We start from the raw sequence: 19,818 nt of genomic DNA, 5'->3' as shown, positions 1-19,818 counted from the left end.
TAATTTCCTTTTGCAAGAAATTAATTTGCTTTTCTTTAAAATTAACTAGATCTTTGATCTGATCTAATTCTTTTGGTGTAAGGTTCTGTAATAAACTCGAAAATAATCGGTTGATTATTTAAAGTTGTATGTATGCCAATGGAATCAATTTTAGAAATTGGCATAAGTAAACACAGAAAAGATGTTCCTAGGATTATAGCCTGAGACATGTTCTTAATTAGAACAAAAGAAGTAGGAAGACATAATCCTTGGTTACATATTAGAACTTCTGGAAGTTTATACTGGATATATAAAGAATTACCACTTGCACTAGTTAGTGATTGAGTTGTCTTATGAAAGTATTTAGTAGGAATTAATCCTTTCTGAATACAATTCATATCTGCTCCACTATCAACAAGAGCAATGGCATCTTTAATGATAAAATCAGGTTTTATCATAAAGGTAATTCTAATATACCATTTCTGGAAAGTAACGGTATTCATAAGCATGAGATAATCAGGCTCTTTAGATGTGGATTCAGAAGTGGATTCATTGATAATGATTCCTTTTTCTTTCGACTGAAGTTTATTATTAATCTTTTTAATTTCAGAATTAATAGTACTATTGGAAGTTTGTAAATGTTTAATTTCAACTTTTAAAGCATTTACTTCCATTTTTAAATCCTGGATAGTTAAAAGTTTTTCATTAACAGGTTGAAGTCTTTGAAATACTTCTTTCATACTATAATGCTAAGGAGGAAGAATTTCTTCCTGTTTCTGTTGCTGTAAACATAATTCTAAAAACTTTAATTTCATTTCTGGATTAGAAATCTGATCAGCAATACTGATCATTTTCTGTTCTTCATCAGTAAGAACATTGATACTGGGTCCTCCAATATCAAGTCCATTCATTTCAACTATGGCTTTCCAATAGTTGACTTCATCAGAGATTTGATTAATGTGAGTTTTACATTCACAAATTTCTGGAGGTTTATCAGAATTAGGTTCACTATCTGATGAGTATAATGCTGCAATTTCCTCCTCATCATCAGAGGAAGTGTCAGATTCATCAGAAAGCAATCTTAGAATCTGCTACTGAATATCATTATCTAAAGATAGTTCATTAAGCTTTTGTTGTATTTTAGATTTACAACGATTGGCGTAATGACCGGTTTGTCCACATTTATAGCATTTAATTGTGGATTTAGGTTTTTTTTCTGGAATATTTTTGTTTTCCTTTTGAAGGTGTTTGTTGCTGAAATTGATGTTTTGCATATTTGTGTTTTCTGGATTTTTTGGAAAAATTCTTAGAAGATTTTCCAAATTTTTGTTTTTTCTGTTTATAAGGATACTGTAATTTTGTATCATAGGCAAATTGTTCACAAAACTCGCCTAACTCTTTTCTTCCAGTAAGATGTTGGTGTTTCATCTGCTGCTGAGGTCATTGCACAAAGCAAGTCCTTCATCAGTGATAATCCCTACAAGTTGACCATAGGTATATCTATTGTATGGAATAGCTAATTGGTTATGACGATCTCTTAACTTTTTTCTGACTCTTTCAGCAAAAAGAGTAGGAAGACCATCTATAAATTTAGCTTTCCAGTGGTCTGAATTAGCATCATCTCTATGATGTACTTTCATTAGAAAAACATCTTTATACCATCTGAAATGAGATAAGGATGGACATCTTAATTTCTGTAATAGTTCTCTACTACGATCCTCAATACCTGTGACAATACCAATAAAGTGGAGAACTATAGTGTTTACCAGAGTGTAAACAGCATCTTGTTCTGTAGATTCAGCTCTAGTATCAGGATCTACTTTGACTCGAGTAGAGCCTAAGATTTCATTGTTTTGAGCTGTACTAAGGATGTTATCCCACCATCCTTTAAGAAGTCTTGTAAAGCCACTTACAATAAATCTGGCAACTTGATGGTCAGTATTCTCATTTTGTTTGCATACTATGGCAAACATGAGCATATGTTGGAGAACTTCAAATATTTGATATTCTGAAAGACCATCAATATTCCATTCATAAATGGTTCTACTGTGGTAGGATTTCTGGCTATGAAGGAAATCTTCTTCATAAAGAATATCCATAGGACTAGGTCTGGAATAATAGTAACTGCTAGGAGCAGTATAAGCAGTTCTATCTATATTTGTTCCATAATGAACTTTATTAATAGATAATGGTTCATTTTGGAAATTCGCCTGGATTTCAGATATTTGGTGGAGTTCCAAATTCTGATAATTTTCATCTAATTCCTGAAAATGATTTCTGGATAACATGTTAACTTGTGAGGATTCCCCTATATTAAGACCTTTAATCTTATTTATAAGTGTATCCATAAATTTCGTATTATCCTTTTTGGGTTTTAAATTAAAATTTGTAATTGTAGGAGTAGTCTTAAAAGCTACAGGTTGGATGTCTGGAGATTTTGGTTGAAGATGACAAGTGTTCTGAATATGAACAACTGTTTCTTTAATTCTAGTTAATTGTTTACCCATAGTTTGACAGTAAAAATTAGTATAATTATTCTGTTTGAGGACAGGAATAATTTCCTTAATAGTCAAAGCATTGTTGCTCTTTGGTGGAGGTTCCACAAAAGCTGTAATGACTAAAGGTTGGCTGGAAGTAGAATCACTTGGAAGTAATTCTAAAGATTTTGCAGGTGGATAGACTGATGTAATAACATTTTCATCAGTAGTTACCCAATTTTTCTGGATATTTTCTAATACATTTATTTGCGAATTCTGGATTTTCCAATGTTCCTTATACCATAATGGAAATGGTTGAAGTTTTTGGTTTGTTTCCAAATACTGATATTACTGGATTTTTATTTCTTTTAATTGTTCTGGAGTGTAGTTGGCAAAATACCATTCTCTGAATTTTGCATATATGTCCTGGTAAAAATTCTGATTTGGGATTTTTCGGTTCTCATTGCCTGGACTAAAATCCATTAAACTTCAAAATTCATATCACTGGCAGTAGGACTATAAGGTCCTTTGCTACTGGATTCCCTTGGTTCATAGACACCATCTGGGATTCTATTGGTTGAGAACTGTATTTCTTGGACAACTGGATCCATCGGGTCTACATGGTCGGGATTACTTGGTGGTCTGGATGGCATACCTTGTATGACAGATTCTAAAGGCTCAGATGTAGAATGCCTGGATGACTCAGGAAAATCTACTCTATATGCTTCTCGAAAAGAGGGAGTAGATCTAACACTAGTAGTTGACATACTTCTAGATAGGTGTCTTTGTGGTCGCTGGAAACGGAGATAAACATTACCCCCATCTGTTTGGATTACATCATCCAAGTTTTGCTGGACAATTGGTCTAGGTGGAACAACATTGGTGATTTGCCATCTTTCTAGAAAAGTAATTTTTTGCCATTCAATCATTTTTGGCATGGCTACCTGGCTACTGTATAAATTTGTATCAATAAGTACTGTGTGACCTTGATCACTTTGCTTTCTAATATAAGGATTTAAAGTGGATAAAACCTTTAAATAAATTCTGGAAATGACCGTAAAATGTGGTAATCCTGGAAGATATTCATAACCATGAGATAAAACTCTTAATTCTAAAACCTTAGATAGGTTTTGATTTGAAAGGGCTACACTCAGGTTAGGATATATGTCAAAGTATACTGGACCATGAGCTAAGCTGGTTTCTATGGCACCCATTAGCGAAACTCTCCAATTGGTACACCTACCATCTCGTAGTATACACTGAATACTGATATTTTGACCTAAAAGAGTCAAAGGTTTGAAGGCAACCTGAACAAGTCCTATATGGACGTATTTATATTTCTGTAAAAAGGGGTAAAGATCCTAAATATGTAATACGTACATAAGCTCATTATTATTCTGGACTGAGGCTGCATGCTCAAAAGTTTTAATAATTTTTCTATTGGAAAAATCTAGCATACCTATCTTATAGATCGTAGCTAAAAAAAAATTGATCGTAGCTAAGATGCATATAGTATAAAGTATATATAATAGAATTCTCCGATATAAAAACATCTTTAATTGGAGAAATTTTATTTTATTTTATTTTACAATCAGGTATTCGGACCAGTTTACACGTACCTTAATTAATTTGAAATTTATGGAGAGCGCCCCTCTATGTAGATTGGACAATTTTTTATTTTATTTTATTTTATAATCAGGTATTCAGACCAGTTTACACGCACCTTAATTAATTTGAAATTTATGCAGAGCGCCCCTGTATGTAAATTGGACAATTTTTTATTTTATTTTTTGTTATCTGAACCAATTTATATGCACGTCAATTGATCCGGGAGTCGGAGAAGGGCCCTCCACGTGAATCCATGTAGATCAGGCAAATTCAGACAAAACCTGCATATGTAACCCCAAATAATTGATACCATAGAATTGAACCTAATACCTAAATAGAACACACCACGCCCTAAACTCCGAAAGTTTTATTTTAAAAACACCAAATACAACTTATTTTAATTTTATTTCGCAAATTCATATTGTTTTGTAGCCTAAGTTCTTATTTGAAAAACAAAAAAAAAATCATAATTTTCATAAAATAAATTAATTGGAGTCTTGCATTTAAAAGATCACTTTTACTAAACTTGTGAGTTGAATGATATATATCTCTTTTTGATTTATGTTTAAAAATGGAAAATTTCATCCCAGTGGGATAGAAAAGTTTTTTTATCTTAAAAATAAAATTGCTAAATTTTCTCTATTCCAAACTTTAATTCCCAAATCATTATCCGTTTACCAATACCACCAACTGCTCTACATGAAATCTTCCACTATCTTGACCTTCACTTTTGTCATGTACCCCCTTCTACAAACACCCCTCCTCCCCTCACGAACTCCCTTCTGCCACAAACAACCTACTATTAGTGCTTAACCAATCACCACCATTCGATTATCAAATGTTGAACTAATAATGTTTGTTTGAATATCAATTATTAATATTGTTTATTTGGATGGGGTAGTTCTGAGAAGAAGCTGATGGTGGCCAGGTTAGGGGGTCAGGGTATGAAATTGATAAGGTAGAAGTATTTTTTACATGGTAAGTTATGTACTGAACAAAATACCATTCTTTAAAATCATTTAGTATATGTATTGATAGAAGTAGGCCTATAAATGGATCGGATTTGGAATTCGAATTTGGTTATGACAAACTCGAATCTTATCCAAATCCATTTATCATGTATCCGATTATAAATTAGCCGAATTCGATAATTTTGAGTATCCGATCCGATAATCTAATCCATCCAATCCATTTATTTATTTATTGGGCTATAATTTTATATAATTTGAATTTTTTTCCATTTTGTTTTCTTCATTCAAATTGAGAATAATCAGATCGAATTATCAAATCAGATCGGGTTTTTGCATATTCGATCCGTTTAATAAACATATTCGGATTGCCGGATCAAATTTTTTGTGTCTTCATATTCAAATTAGATTCGAGACGGATTCGGATTAAATCCAATTCATTGACGGCCCTAGATAGATGATATATTGTAAGAATTTTTTGTGGGAAAATAAAAGACACCCTCAAAGATCATGTCTCTAACAAATTGTTAGTAATGAATTCTTAAAATTTCTTAAATTTTTAGTTGTTAGTGGAAATAACATTTTCCTATATTTAAAAGAGAAAAAAAGAAAAAGAAAAAACTAACATCTAAATATAATTATAAACAACAAAACAAACATAATTTTTTTCTCCTCAATGTAATTTCATGTTACTTAACATGTTTGAACAGTTGACATAATCATTTTGTTGCAATCATTGTAACAAGTTCAGGATATGAAAAGTATTATACATTGAAATAATTAGTAATTCTATAATAACTCATTAAAAAAAATCACTAATAGTTAAAAATAAAATTAAAAAAACTTTAAAAATTGTTTGAAAGGGATATTTTAATTTTGAAATTTAAAATGTCTTTAATTATAGAAATATGCCGCTATAATTGGGTGGCTTCTCCCTGATATCCTTTTCTATTTTCTTCGTTCAAATGCTCTGTTTTCTGTCTTGTACCCCTCCGGAAATTTTTCTTTGATAAATTAAAAATAAATGAAAAATCAACTTTTTTTATAACATCAAATTAAAGCTTATAAAAATTGGTGTAGAAAGAAACCACACTTTCTATAAGTCAAGTCCCAGCAAATACATGAATTTAAAAGAAAGATCCCATTGATCATATTCAACAGACAAAGCTAAAGCTCCAGCTTCCAGTAGCATTAGTAGGTATGCAACCTTTCTCTTTTTTTTTAAGACAGGCTGGTTTTTGAGACTCAACCCCACGCCACAATGACATTGCTCAAGGTCATGAACTCTCATTTATGTTATTGTATAAAGGAGTTAATAGCCAACTCAACTAGTCTACATTTACGGATATATTCAGGTGTGAACCCATAGAACTCAAAGAACAGAGCCAGTCATGAATCGATGGTTCAATACAGCTTCTGCAATTGGCCGTTTCCGGAAGTCAGGGTTCAGCATAGCCTGCATCAAAAAGAAACAACAATTGTATATCAAGAACAAAGCCACAGTGCCAATAGGGAACCAAAGTTTCTTCACTTTCCTTTCCCCTTTTTTGGATAGTTAAATAGACTACCCAAAAAAGATAGCTTCCATCAAGTCAGCACAGAAAATAATTAAACCTGCAGCAATTCCCAACCGGCACCATCACCGAGATCCAGAAAATTGACAGCTTCTAACAAGCGGTCATCTGCTAAACAATACCTACACCATATAAAAAATAAAAAATAAAAAAAAGGGCAAATGAACTGATCAATGGCAAAGGAGTGCCATATTAAAAACATAAATGGGATGACACAATGGGACTGCAGAAAAAAAAAGGTCATGATTCCAGAGGTGTAATATTAGAAAATTGTTTTGTATTAGTATGGAAACATTTGGCGACGATTACCAATGTAAATATATCACATGGTCTTACGTTTGAAGCTGCTAAATTTAAGCAATGTCAACAAGTAGAAAAGATTTGGCAAATGGCCTGGCAGAAGTGCTAGTAGTATGTCTACAATCACTCATCAAGGTCAGCTAAGTATGGCTGCATAAATAGTAGACATCAATTAATAATCAGCCCTTACGCTAGCAGGTTATCAGAATGGATAGGCAAACAAAACAGGATCCTCGACCAGACCTAAAAATAATTGGAGCATAGTTAAACGCTGACAATGCAACCTGACTCCTTCTGCCAACATTTTTGGCATAGGAGAGCTTGGAAAGACCCAAAATCAGGTGGCTTCAAGCTCTACTATTATGGTTTTCACAATAAAGCTACAAGCCATCTACAAGTAACAACTGTGAATTGTTTTTCACGACATAAACTTCAACAATCAAAAAATATGATAAATAGTTTTTTAAACATTCAGGGGACCCTTATCTGGTGAGGATTCAAGCAAACATCAGCATATAAAGCCCAAATGCCTCTGGTGTGTAGTCTTCATTTGCGTAGGAACCTCAGATTACACAGCCTTCCCATGAGGGGCCTAGTCTATCATGGCCCAGGGGACCTTCTAGAAAAGCCAGGCAACACAACCAACAAGTCAGAGCTAAGCACAACTCAGTAGCTAAAGGGCATTCCACCAAATATACATCAATGACACAACCATCATCAGTATTTCAAGGGCATAGTCTGACAGGAACTAGCAAAAAGGTCAGAATAGACAACCCACAAGTCAGAGCAATGCATAATTCAGTAGCTATTCCAGCAAAGATACACCAATCCTCAATGAAGTTCAGGTCTTTAATGCAACTATAGCTCATCAGAATTAAGTTCACTGGATCCAAAAATTCTGTTCATAATGTTGTGTGCGCACGTCAAAAAAATCTATATATAGATATATGAATATAATTTTAATGTAAGCAGTGCTTAAATCTTAAAATTTAAGAGAGGGGTTCTTACTCTCTTGTAGCTTCAAGATCAAGTCGAAAAGTGCTTTCCAGAAGTCTCTGTAAGTTCATTGCATGAAAATTTAGGATGGATTGAAGAGCTAATTAAATTACAACTCAAGAAAAAAGGTGGAAATCATGAATGAACAGTAGAAATACTTCATACTGTTGTAGCTTACTTGCAATGAAAGGCTATCCATGATTCCTGCTTCACAAAATGGAATAAACGCCAAGTATGCAAAAAGAAGACCTGCTTCGTATCTGCAAAAAGGAAACAATGACATGCAAAATAATAGCTTATATATTCAAAATAACCACAAAAAATTCAGGAAATTCACATGTCATCTGCTATTCCAAAGGCTCTTTTCTCCATAGGAGTGAATGCACCAGCTGCAGATGCCCGTCTCCAAAGTCCTTCTGACAATGCTCCTGAACCTTCCTCTAGTTGTGAATACCTAGAAACATCTGATCCTATAAACCACCATTTGGAAGGTAATCATGAATCTCAGTTACAAAAGTAATTCATTAAAATAATTCTCGATATTCTCCTTTTTCTTTTTCCTTCTCTCCTTGAACTTACCCATCATCCAGAGCAATAGAGCAATTAAGGTGTTACAGATTCTAATAAACCACCAGCCTGAACCCTAGTAAAAGTAGGTAATTAGTGACTGAGTAGCTGAACACCCAGTGATGGGATGACAGTTTTAGCTAGAGGTTTTGCCACACCAAAACTATGGGAGGATGCTGTTGCAAATAATTCGCTTCAGCATTCTTATGCACTCATTATTAAAAGAGTATAGACAGTGTTTTCATATGAAGTATTCTCCAAAGGAAACTAAGGAAGCACATTAACATGCACAAAATCAGGGATGGGATATATGTGTGCATGAATCCAACAGAACCTACACCAAGGAACCCTCACAATATATTGGGGATAATTGAAGAACTCCAATCTTGACCAACATATTTTTAACACTGATAAAGGCATACTTTCTAAGAGAACTTATGGGTTGGATTTCTGCAGGAACTAAGAACATTTCTTATCAAATTGCTCTAAGAGTTTTTCTAGAAGAAACTAGATTAGCTAATGCCCACATCTAAGTAACATCTTGAATCTCTTTGTCTTACATGGTTAGTTTTGCGATGTTCATGTCTCTTTGTTATCCAAAGGTTTCATGCAAAATTGTTATGCTGCACTCATCAACAAGATTACGAGAAAATAAAAACATCTTCAAAGTCATTTCTGCTACTGCATGACCTTTCCAATTTTCAATAGAAGTCCAGGCCATATGATTTTCTTTTCAGTATTATATGTCTTGTATTAATCATCACAAATTGGTAATATATCTCCAATTTCTTTGTTAAAAAAAAAAAAAAAACTGCATATGCATATATAAGCAAAGATATTTTTTGGTCAATGTAAAACATACCCTAAATATGAGTAAAGATGAAACAAAACAAAACAAAATCTTAAATATATTAGAAAGCAGCCTTAGATATTGATAATTGTAAGGTAAGAAGACATGCATTAAATTAAGATATGCATGTTTGGCAAGCTAACACCAGATGAACACCCCGTTTGGATCGTGAGGGGAGGTGAGAAAAGAAAAGAAATGATTATGCTTTCTCACTATTATGTTTGGATGAATAAAAGAAAAGAGAATATGGTTTCTCACCTATCTTGTTTGGATAGCGTAAGTAAGAGAAAGGAAAAGAAAGTGTTTTATTTCATTTTACCAAAATAACCTTCCGTATTAATAAGCCACATTTTTTCATGAGGGTAATTTTGGTATTTTAAACAAGTATCATTAAACTCAATTCTTTTCTCACCAAATCTCACCACTTTTGGTGAGAAACAGAACACAGGTTTGGTGAGAGTCTATTTCTCAGCATCTCACACCATTTCTCACAATTTCTTTTCTTTTCTTCTCACCAAACCCCTCCATCCAAACAAATTGTGTTATTTTCCTACATGGTCATGACAACTAGCTCTTCTGCAGCCTACTTTAGCCTTTATAAATGTTATAATTTAAGCACACTTCTTTGTTTGGTTGTTATGAAGTACATTCAAAATAAATTACACCAAGGGCTATACCGTATGTCAACAGAAAAAGCAAGATCCCGAAGCCGTGGAACTAGGTAAGCTGCATCTTTCTCATCCACAGTACTGCCATTAGTCAAAAGAACTTTGTATGATGTTCAATAGAGTGAAGAGAGCAATTGTGTAAGAGATAAATGAAGCCACAATGTGAATGAAATTACAAATGCCAAAGACAGCATACTTGAGTACAACAGAAGCAGGTCCAAGACTTTGGTGTAGTCTGTCATGGTCATGCATGTAGGCTAGGCCACATAAAGCACCATGAAGCAACTTAATAACAAAAAATCTTCTACGCTTTATAGTTAGCTCTTTTTCAAAAGGATTCCAGGAGTTTTTCCCTCCTAGTTTTGACATTTTTTCACTCTTAACTTTTGCATAGTCTGCGGCACTGTATTTCCCATCATTACGAAAAGCAAGCCACTGTACAGAACACATTTTATGTGACTTGTGTAAAAAATTTACCAAGAAACGTGTAACACGTGATATGCATGATACTTATATAACAGACCTGCTCCCCAGTTTTTGTCTCAAACCCACCAAGAAGTATTTGGAGATTCTGAGAGACGGTTTTCGAACTGCTCTGCAAAGGAAAAACATTATTATAAAAGGTTATTGGCAGAATCCATTCACTAGTATGCATGAAGAAATTATAATAACAAAATGAAGTTTCCAAGTACTTTTAAGATCTTTTATTGAAAGTATGATATCTTACTTGAAGGAATGCATGAACATTTAGCTCATTTGCAGCCATCATATCAGCCTCAACACCACCAACTTGTTGTCCAGGATAAACCTTCATCATTAGCATGACATTAAGAAGAAAATATGGTAATTTTAAAGAACTCAGTTGAACAGAAGCTAATGTAAAAGAAATTGTTGGAGTTCCTACTAATACATCTAAATGCACAATTCATGTAGTCAAGTAGTCTAAGAGTATACAGCAATGAAAGCTTTCCATAAAAAGCAAGCTGCCCACACATTTTAAACTTTTATTAATAGAAATTTGAAGAACAAAATCCAATTTCCGACAGATGCTACACAAAAGAATAGAACCTAAATAGCTAATTTTCCTCCTTTTTTCTCGAAAATAAAATAATAGTAACAAAGCTACAGCCTACAAGACATCTTATAGTAATTCAAAGTAAAAACAAATGAAAAGGAAGTACACAAGGACAAAATTTATCACAAGGATGAACTATGATAATGTTTAACTGAAGGAAATTGAAAAGGAAAAAAATACTAGATTATTGATTTCATTAGCAAAAGAGAGGCATGAGTAATTGAGCGAGTCATCACTACACATGTCCCTTTCATAGGTAATGAGCAATCTGTCTTCATGCATGGTCTTTAAGTAAAATTGCATTCGTCATTGGGAAAGCAAGATATATATATATATATATACAGTGCTCGTAAAAGGCCATGACCGCAAGGAAAATAATAATCACCTTAAAAATAACAGGAGTGCCTCTAAGTGGACCCTGAGCTATTCTTCCTTCATAAAGCCTGCAAAAGAACTGCCACGGATGGTATCAACAAGAAGAACAATGGCAGACAAGACTAACAATAACCAATTGGTACATTATCAAAAGCCTATTATCCCCTTCTTAGTTTCTTTTGGGGAGCATATATAATCATGTTCTCCTATAGTAATGTCCACGAATTAATGCACCTGATTTTCACATTGCCTTCTCCCACATCTTGAACTCTTAAGCGCCCGACATCTCCGGCTGAATTTTCAATGTCCAACCCCAATTGTAATCCTGAGTAACTGCAATATTACAACTTTCATCCATCAAATATAAGAAAATTCAACTTAAGACCAAAGTCACTAAAAAAAAAAAAGAAAAAGAAAGAATAAAGACTCAAAAATTGTATGCTCTTACTGGAAAGAAAACAGTACAGCCAACTACATAACTTGACCAAAACAACACTGATGGATAAGATTAACCGAGATCATTATAAACAAATGCGAATTTCACACTGCCCACGTTACAGAAACCAAAGGTACCCTCTATTTCTCGGGGGATTGACCATGCCAGTTTTGACATTCCTTTGAAAGATACTCCTTGAAAGTGATACAAAATTCTCACATATCTTATGAAAAAATAGTAACAATCTTGACATTTTCGTGAACCTTTTAAAGCTTGTTTAATTAACAGGATTAATAATGAGGGATTAATAATCAATGAGAATTAGTTATCTAATTTGCCGAATAAAGTGAGATAGGTAATACCCTTTTTGGAAATATATATAATTCCAATTATATGTATATTTTGTAAGACAGGATTAAAAAATTCTAAATTTTGTTGGAGAGTATAATATGAACCTTGGAATCTAATATGAATAATTAAATTTGTAACCAAATAATAGAATTTAAGACAGATGATCGCAATCTTTTATATTATAGTCCACCCAATCAAACAAGCGTTTAGATTCAGCACAGTATTAGCTATTTAATTATTTATTTAATACAAAAATGTTTGACATGAATAACGGAGATTTGGGTTGAATTGAATATTAACACCTGGTGATGTTGATGAAGCCATAGCTACCAATAAGCCTACCGACTTCGAAAGAATCGGAATTAGTTATTAGACTCGCTTTAAACATTCGACGAGTAGGAGTCTTCTTATTCTTGTCTAAATTCGAATCGAAGCGACCAAAGAAGCTCAGAGATTTGTGGCGAAACGAACAAGAGGTTAAGGAGAGAGACAGTGCCCCACCAGATGCAGAGAAGAAATCAGGTCCTGTGTGTGTCATCATCATCATCATCTCTCTCTCTCTATCTGTTGATGAAATGACGCAAATTGACGATGAAATACGGACGGAAGGATAGAGTTTATCAGCTTCGTCACCACGTCAGAGCAGATGGACCATGCGTGTGAATGAAACACAAACACAGTTACACAGTTAAAATGAAGATTTAAATATTTTTCGGGACTCCTTACCAAATGTATTATCAAATGTTTGGCGTGGATTTACACTGTGAGTCGACATTTGATAGTTTATTTGGTAAATATTCGAGTGTGTAACATTTGGTTTGTTTGGAAAGTTAGATTTTAGGTTTTTTTATTAAAAGATAAATTAATTATAAAATTAAAAAATAATAAATTCAAATAAAATATCATATAAAACCCTATAATTATTTTATTTTTTCTCTCACAAACATTACATCAAATCATAAAAAAATTTAACTATCTTTTCAATCACAAAAAAAATTTTCTCCCATAATATCCTATAACTAAAAAAATCTACAAAAAAACTCACTTCCCAAACGCCTACATTACCCTTAAATATCAAGGAAATTACCATATATTTTCAAAATGAATATTACAGTTATATATATATATATATATATATATATATATATATATATATATTAGGAGATTTGGTAATAGACCCATCACTGTTTAATTTATTTTTTAAAAGGACAAGAATCATATAAGTACTTTCAAAATTTCCTAATATTTTAAAACTTATAATTTTATATCGTTAAGCAAATCAGCATATTTTTAATCAGAATAAAATTTTAGAATAAAATTTTACTTTGAATCATAGTAAACTTTACTCTGATTCATAGTAAAATTTTACTCTAAATTAGAGTAAAGTTTACTATGATTCAAAAAAAGATTTTATATGTTAAACAAATCAACATGTTTTTAACCAGAATAAAATTTTACTTTGATTCAAAGTAAAATTTTATATCGTTAAGCAAATCAACATGTTTTTAACCAGAGTAAAATTTTACTTTGAATCATAATAAACTTTACTCTAATTCAAAGTAAAATTTTACTCTGAAAATACAATTTTACTATAATCTAAGGAGAGTATCTACTTTGAATCACGCAAGTGTCATTTTCATCAACACCAACACAAGAAAAAAAAAAGTATATGTTTTAATATGTTTCTTCATTATCATCAACAACAACGAAAAATGATCTAAACTTACATAATAATAATAATTAAAAAAAAGAACTTGAGAAGATTGAAAACAAATAGATCAAATTTTTGAACAAATCACAACCTTTTATCTATACAAATAGTGTGATTGAACACCAAACAAAAGTTGTGAGACCAGATTAGGAAGGCCAGAAGCTCCTAAGCACAATCTCTCTTTCCAACTTCTTTCCTTTACGATCACTTTGCAACAATCAACCACCATAGGTGGCAAAGGATCTTTAATCTACAATAATTATAGAAAACTTGCTCAAATCCACCATTAATGGAAAACAATTTCAAATCACCATGTTTCTTCAAACGCCAACCCTCACTCCCTCCCCTCTCCCTTTCCCTCTCTCTCTCTCTCTCTTCAAACCCTAACCTTAACCCTCTCTCTCTCTCCAACTTCTCAAAATCAGCCTCCATTGCTCGATGTCACTGTGGTGGAAGACTTGAGGGTGTGAAGTAAGCTAGAGCTGAGAGGTTATCTCTTTCTCACTCCCCTCTCTATTCTCTGTCTCACAACACAGAACCACCATTGTTGGACCTTCAAATCAGCCTCAGATATGGTCCATTATAGCTTGAGCCGTCTGTACACCTCGAAGATCAACGACCTCTCCCTCTCTCTTTCTCAATCTTAGTCGATCTCCCCCATCGCCTGACCGAGAAGCCACCGCTGATCTGAGGGTCTTCGGATCTACTGGATTTGTGGCAAATCTGAAATCTGAGGTCTCTTTAGTTGAGGGTATAATAGTCTGATAAAATATTTAAATAATAAATTTTGTCCTTTATACAAGATTTTATAATTATGAGGGGTTTTGAAAGTATAATTTTTTTTCTTGGTCCTTTTAACAGTAAAAGGAAGGTAAGAGGGGTTTATAGCCAAATTTCTCATATATATACTAGTTAAAAGGCACATCTTATTATTATAGTATATTTAAATTTTATATTTTAATAATTTTTAAAAAATAAGAATATTATTTTATAAAATTGAATAGATTAAATCATTAGATATATGATGGAATTATATAAATTATATTATAAAAAATAGAAATTAGAAAAAAAATATAATAAGTCTTACAATTTTAAAATAATTATACTTTTTTTCTTTTTCAATAAAACTAAAATTTTGAGGGAGTCTAATATAATTATATCAAATTTGTATAAGTTAATATATTTTTAACATTTAAGTGTTTGTTTAGGGAAATTCTATTTCTACACACATACTTACCTCTGAGTACACACTTAATGATTTATTTTTTTATTACAATTTTGTTCTAAAATAAAATTACTAAAGTGTCCTTATCTTCTCCACCAAACCCTAATTTTTTCATCTCCTCTATGCACACACTTTGATCGTTGTTGAATGGATTCACCATTGTTGACATTTGTCTTTCTTGGTTTGGGGATTTTCCTAGGTATTTTCTCTCGAATCGTGTAGTCTCAAGAAAATTTGAATCTTGGATTAGAATCTCCACCAACTCCTCAGTCGCTGCCGACATCTCCTTCTTCGCCATTGTTCCCTCATCTGCAGCCACCTGGATCTTCCCTTCCTCATTCTCCATCGTCCCCTAGATCATCACCTCCACTACTGCTGACTCCGTCGCTAACATCTCCACCTCCCAATCGCTGGCCACCACCGAGGACACCCTATCGACCTTCTTCCAATCGCCAGCCACCGCCGAGGACACCTTCTCGTGCGACTGCGAAGTCGTTGCCTCAAGATAACGATAGGAAGAAAGAATCACAAAGCGAAAGCGGCCATGCAAAAGCAAGCCCAACTTCCAAAGAAAACCTCAATTTGGGGAAGAAAATTGGTTTGATGTTTGTGGGTATAATGCAAGTTGGTGTGGTGGCATTGTTACTGATCAAGAGACGACAACTGTTGAAGAACAATAGTAGATACTAAAAAACATGGCAATTGATTTGATTGATAACAATCTACCATTTTCTCATTGATTCACGGAGCTTGTTATTATATAGTGAGAGATGAGGTAGGGCTCTATTGAATTGCGATTCTGTAGCGAGTGGCTATCAAATATAGATTATGAATTCAATGTAGCATTGACAGAGTATACATGGATTACACAAATTAAGGATTGATCAGAGCATTGTCTCGATTAGGGTTGTCAATCACTGTTGTAAATGGGTAACTCTTGATTTGCATTCTTTTTCAGACCAAAGCAGGGGAGAAGAAACAACCCTTACAAATGGATGTTGGTTTAGGGTTTCAATGTCAAAGAGAGAGATATTTTTGGCAAAAAAAGTTGTGCAATGAGTAAAATCACAAAATTCATAATTAGTTGGTATGTGTATTGAGAGAGGATGTGGAATGAGATGTTTTGGTGTGTGGAAATAGAATTATCCGTTTGTTTACAGCCATTTGTGCTATTATCTAAATTCATATTAACTTCAAATAGTCACCAAACTAATTATTCAATTTTTTTTTTTTAATATAAAAGTGTCTTTTGGGTTAGTTCATTTTGGTCATTCTATCGGGAGACTATTGAATGATCATTCAACTTTCATTAATTGTGATTTATGATTTTGAAACTGATATATCACCTTTTGAATTTTTTAATCGCATAACAAATGACGTATTTAATTAATTAACCAACAAGTCAATTAATAGTTTTTAATGATGTCATAAATATATTTTAATAAACAATTTTGATAATTTTATTGTTGTATAGGAGAATAATTAGGAGTTTTATTTTTTCTATTAAGCTTGGTAATTTGTTACACACCTAATTATATACAACCCAACTCCTTTGTCACATTGTTGGAAAATAGCCCCGTTTGGTAGAATTGTAGGAAAGTGATTACAGATTGTAGTTTAACAGATTATAGCTTAACAGATTATAGCTTACATCTGTGAACATAAGCTGGTAATCTGTTTGGTGCAGCTGTGATATTATAGATTTAAGCAGCAGAGTAGTATTTGATAAATAAGTTGTAAAATAGCTTTTTGCTGTGTAATTGTCATTTTTGCCCTTATGAACATAAAAATTGTAATTTTGTCATTTTTTTCACTTTAAATTTTGAAAAAGTTATTTCATTAATGGAAGTTGATATAATTAGTACCTAATTTGGTTCATTTTTCCGTTACCTCAATTTTTTTATTTTATTTATTTATTTTTTTAATATTGAGTTCACAAGGGAACAAAAAAATGTCATAGTAATAAAAATACAATAAATTACTATTAAGGCAATAAAAATAAAACTTCCTAGATATTTAAAGAACTCCTAATTTCGTCTGCAAATTGACATACAAATATTATGTCTCCTCACTTCCATTTCGTTGTCATTACATGCAACATGATTTCCATGGCGTGCTTGTTGAGACGAAGATCCTTCCTCTTCATTAGGCACATAATCCGTGAATCTATCATAAGAGCCAAATGCAATATTGCGGAACTCACTTCGTCGGATGAAATTATGAATTGCCATTGTTGCGCAAACAAGTTTGACTTGGGTCGGCCACTTGTAGTTTGGTGCGATATTCTTTATCAATGGCCATCTTACTTTCCAAACCCCAAATGTTCTTTCTATTACACTTCTAAGTGATGAATGTACTTGATTGAATTTTTCTTGTGCATTTTTGGGGGTTTGACCATGTTCAAATTGAGCTAGATGGTATCTCTCTCCTTTGTAAGGTGCAAGATATCCTTTCATGTTTGGATACCCAGCATCCACCAAGTAAAACTCATCTATTTTAAAATTCCAAAATGAAATTAAAGTAAGCAATTATAAATGTAAAAATAAATATGAAGATGTGAGTGCGGTGCATTTACTGTAGCAATCAAATATAAAACAGTTACCTCGTGATTTTGGAAAATTATAACTACGATTCCTAATTGTATCTAAGAAGATTCGAGTATTATGTGCACTTTCTTCCCATTCTGGTAAGCAAAATGTGAAACACATATCAAAGTCACATACGACCATTATGTTTTGAGTCGCATATCCCTTTCTACCTATTAAACAAGGTTGCTTATTTGAAGATATATATGGTTTGATGTGTGTTCCATCAATTGCTCCAATACAATCTTATTACAAAATAGTGAATAAAAATATTTTTAGTCACAAATTATTAGAAATATCCTACCAACATTAATTATATGTAACACCTAAATTCCACTTGTAGTTAATTATTTACCTTGAAATGAGGATAATATTTGCGGTTGCTTCAAATATATGGATGCATACCATTTCTCGGTTGAGGCCTTACCCAATCAATAAACATCATTGTAACAACTTTTAACACCTTCTTGAAGTATTTTAAAATAGTCTTGTCGGAATGCTAAAATCTTTCTTGGACATTTTTGTTTCAAATGTTACCACCAACAATATACAAAAATATTGCAACCTGTTCCTGAACCGAGACTTTTCGTCAAGTTTCAAGGCCATACTTTGTCTGTAACAAATCACACAATTGATAAAATACCTCTATTTCCATTCAAAAATTTTCAAATATTCTTGTGTGGGTGAATTTCTGACCACACTGCCAACTTAGTATTCAGTTGGAGAGCACTAGAAGAATAGATGACATATGTCTAACCTGCAACAGAAAGAGAAGATTCCGGCGGTGGTTCGTCCACCCGGGGGCACTCCGACAATCAAGTCAGTATATCTCTCACAGATAATCAATAGTGCAAACTCACTATTCAGAATATAAATTACGTACTTGAGACCCACGGGGGTGCCTCTCTTTTATAGCTAACTTAATCCTTGTCCCAACAGGAGCCTAGTTCTAATGGACTTAGGATTACTATCAAACTTGGACTCCTAGTAGGATTGGGATAAACTCCCTAAGAGTCTTATCCTTTCCCAACTATAGTCTTCCCCTTTTCCAAGATTCTTGTGCCTTATCCACTTATCTAACCTCGGCCTCGCCGAGATAACCTCGGCGTCATGACCAGGACACGTGGCACCTCGGCTGACACGTCGACATCACCTTAGCCACGTGTTGGTACTCAGAAAATATATCCCCACAACTGCCCCCTAGGTTCTATTACCTTGGCATTTTGAGGTGATGGAACCTATATCATTTGTTTCTTCCAATACGTCGATTTACAATATCTCAGCCGAGATCATTATGTTGGCTGACATGTCTTCGTTAAAGGATAAGAATTTCAAGAACCCTTTCATGCGTATGAGCTGTCATACAATAATTCAACTGTTTACGACACGCGTCTTTCCTATATTGGATCGTATCAGCGACGCGCCTAAAAACCATCTCGCGCCTGTATGCGCCGTCTGATAAAGCCGTCTTCCTAGGCGCATTGATGGCCTTTTTGCCGCCGTTTCCAATTTTTAACAAAATTTGTTTCCGATTTTTGCCCTTTCACTTTTCATTGTCTCTGTTGCTCTCTCTCTCTCTCTCTAGCTTTTCTCTCTAAAGCCTCCATTGTTCAAGCTTTCCTTGCTCTATAACTCGTTCTGTTCATCTCTTCCGGTGGATTTTCCATTGTTCCGTTGCCTTCACGACCGTCACCTGATCTCGGCGATCCTCACACCGGTTTTCTTTCTCTGGTAAGTCACCATTCCTCCTGGTTTTTCAATTTTTTGTTGTGTTTCATGAAATTCTGTTCTATCATTTAGTCGTCATTGCTGTTTTACTCGAATATTTGATTTGCGAATAATGTATCTGAACATGTTTATTTCATAATTTTGCTCTTTGTCTATGTCTTGAACACACGCATTGTTCACCACTTTCTTGCACTTTTGCCACTGTTCTTGACCTTAAACTTTGCACAGAAGTTCTTGATTAGCTTACTGTCAAATTGAGTTCCATTGTCTGCAACAATTGCTCTTGGAATCCCAAACCTAGTGATAATGTTTTTCCAAATGAAGTTCTTTACGTCCACATCTCGG

General features: G+C 33.4%; 1 protein-coding gene across 7 annotated transcripts; it reads right to left on the bottom strand.

Moving 5' to 3' along the window:
* Positions 1-6,109: 6,109 nt before the first annotated feature.
* Positions 6,110-12,945, bottom strand: LOC114322685 (Protein kinase superfamily protein). Of its 7 annotated transcripts, XR_003650837.2 has the most exons (13): positions 12,527-12,914; positions 11,672-11,770; positions 11,448-11,505; positions 10,715-10,795; positions 10,511-10,582; positions 10,184-10,422; positions 9,997-10,068; positions 8,240-8,356; positions 8,081-8,162; positions 7,915-7,961; positions 7,685-7,804; positions 6,647-7,525; positions 6,110-6,488 (listed from the first exon to the last, which is right to left on the bottom strand). XR_003650837.2 is itself a non-coding variant. In XM_028270044.2 (12 exons), exons 1-12 carry the CDS (start codon positions 12,772-12,774, stop codon positions 6,405-6,407), a joined length of 1,281 nt encoding a protein of 426 aa, XP_028125845.2. In that variant the 5' UTR covers positions 12,775-12,945; the 3' UTR covers positions 6,110-6,404. The 7 variants fall into 7 exon arrangements, 3 of the variants coding, with proteins under 3 accessions (XP_028125845.2, XP_028125846.2, XP_028125848.2); XR_014339226.1 differs by lacking the exon at positions 7,685-7,804 and having other exon boundaries at positions 12,527-12,919; XR_014339225.1 differs by having other exon boundaries at positions 6,647-7,804.
* Between the last annotated feature and the right edge of the window lie 6,873 nt (positions 12,946-19,818).

This window comes from Camellia sinensis, chromosome 1, assembly GCF_055761805.1.
Source record: "Camellia sinensis isolate YWXY chromosome 1, ASM5576180v1, whole genome shotgun sequence".
Classification (NCBI taxonomy): domain Eukaryota; kingdom Viridiplantae; phylum Streptophyta; class Magnoliopsida; order Ericales; family Theaceae; genus Camellia; species Camellia sinensis.
The sequence above is the reverse complement of the archived record's forward strand: the minus strand, read 5'-3'. Positions and strand labels throughout refer to the sequence as shown.

What these genes read in the sequence shown, in the direction of transcription:
- LOC114322685 (XM_028270044.2), bottom strand. Translation starts at nt 12,774, where the DNA reads ATGATGATGATGATGACACACACAGGACCTGATTTCTTCTCTGCATCT. An exon ending in GGCTTCATCAACATCACCAG is followed by an intron (nt 11,771 to 12,526) that starts GTGTTAATATTC and finishes GTAATATTGCAG; the next exon opens with TTACTCAGGATTACAATTGG. An exon ending in GAAGGCAATGTGAAAATCAG is followed by an intron (nt 11,506 to 11,671) that starts GTGCATTAATTC and finishes GTTCTTTTGCAG; the next exon opens with GCTTTATGAAGGAAGAATAG.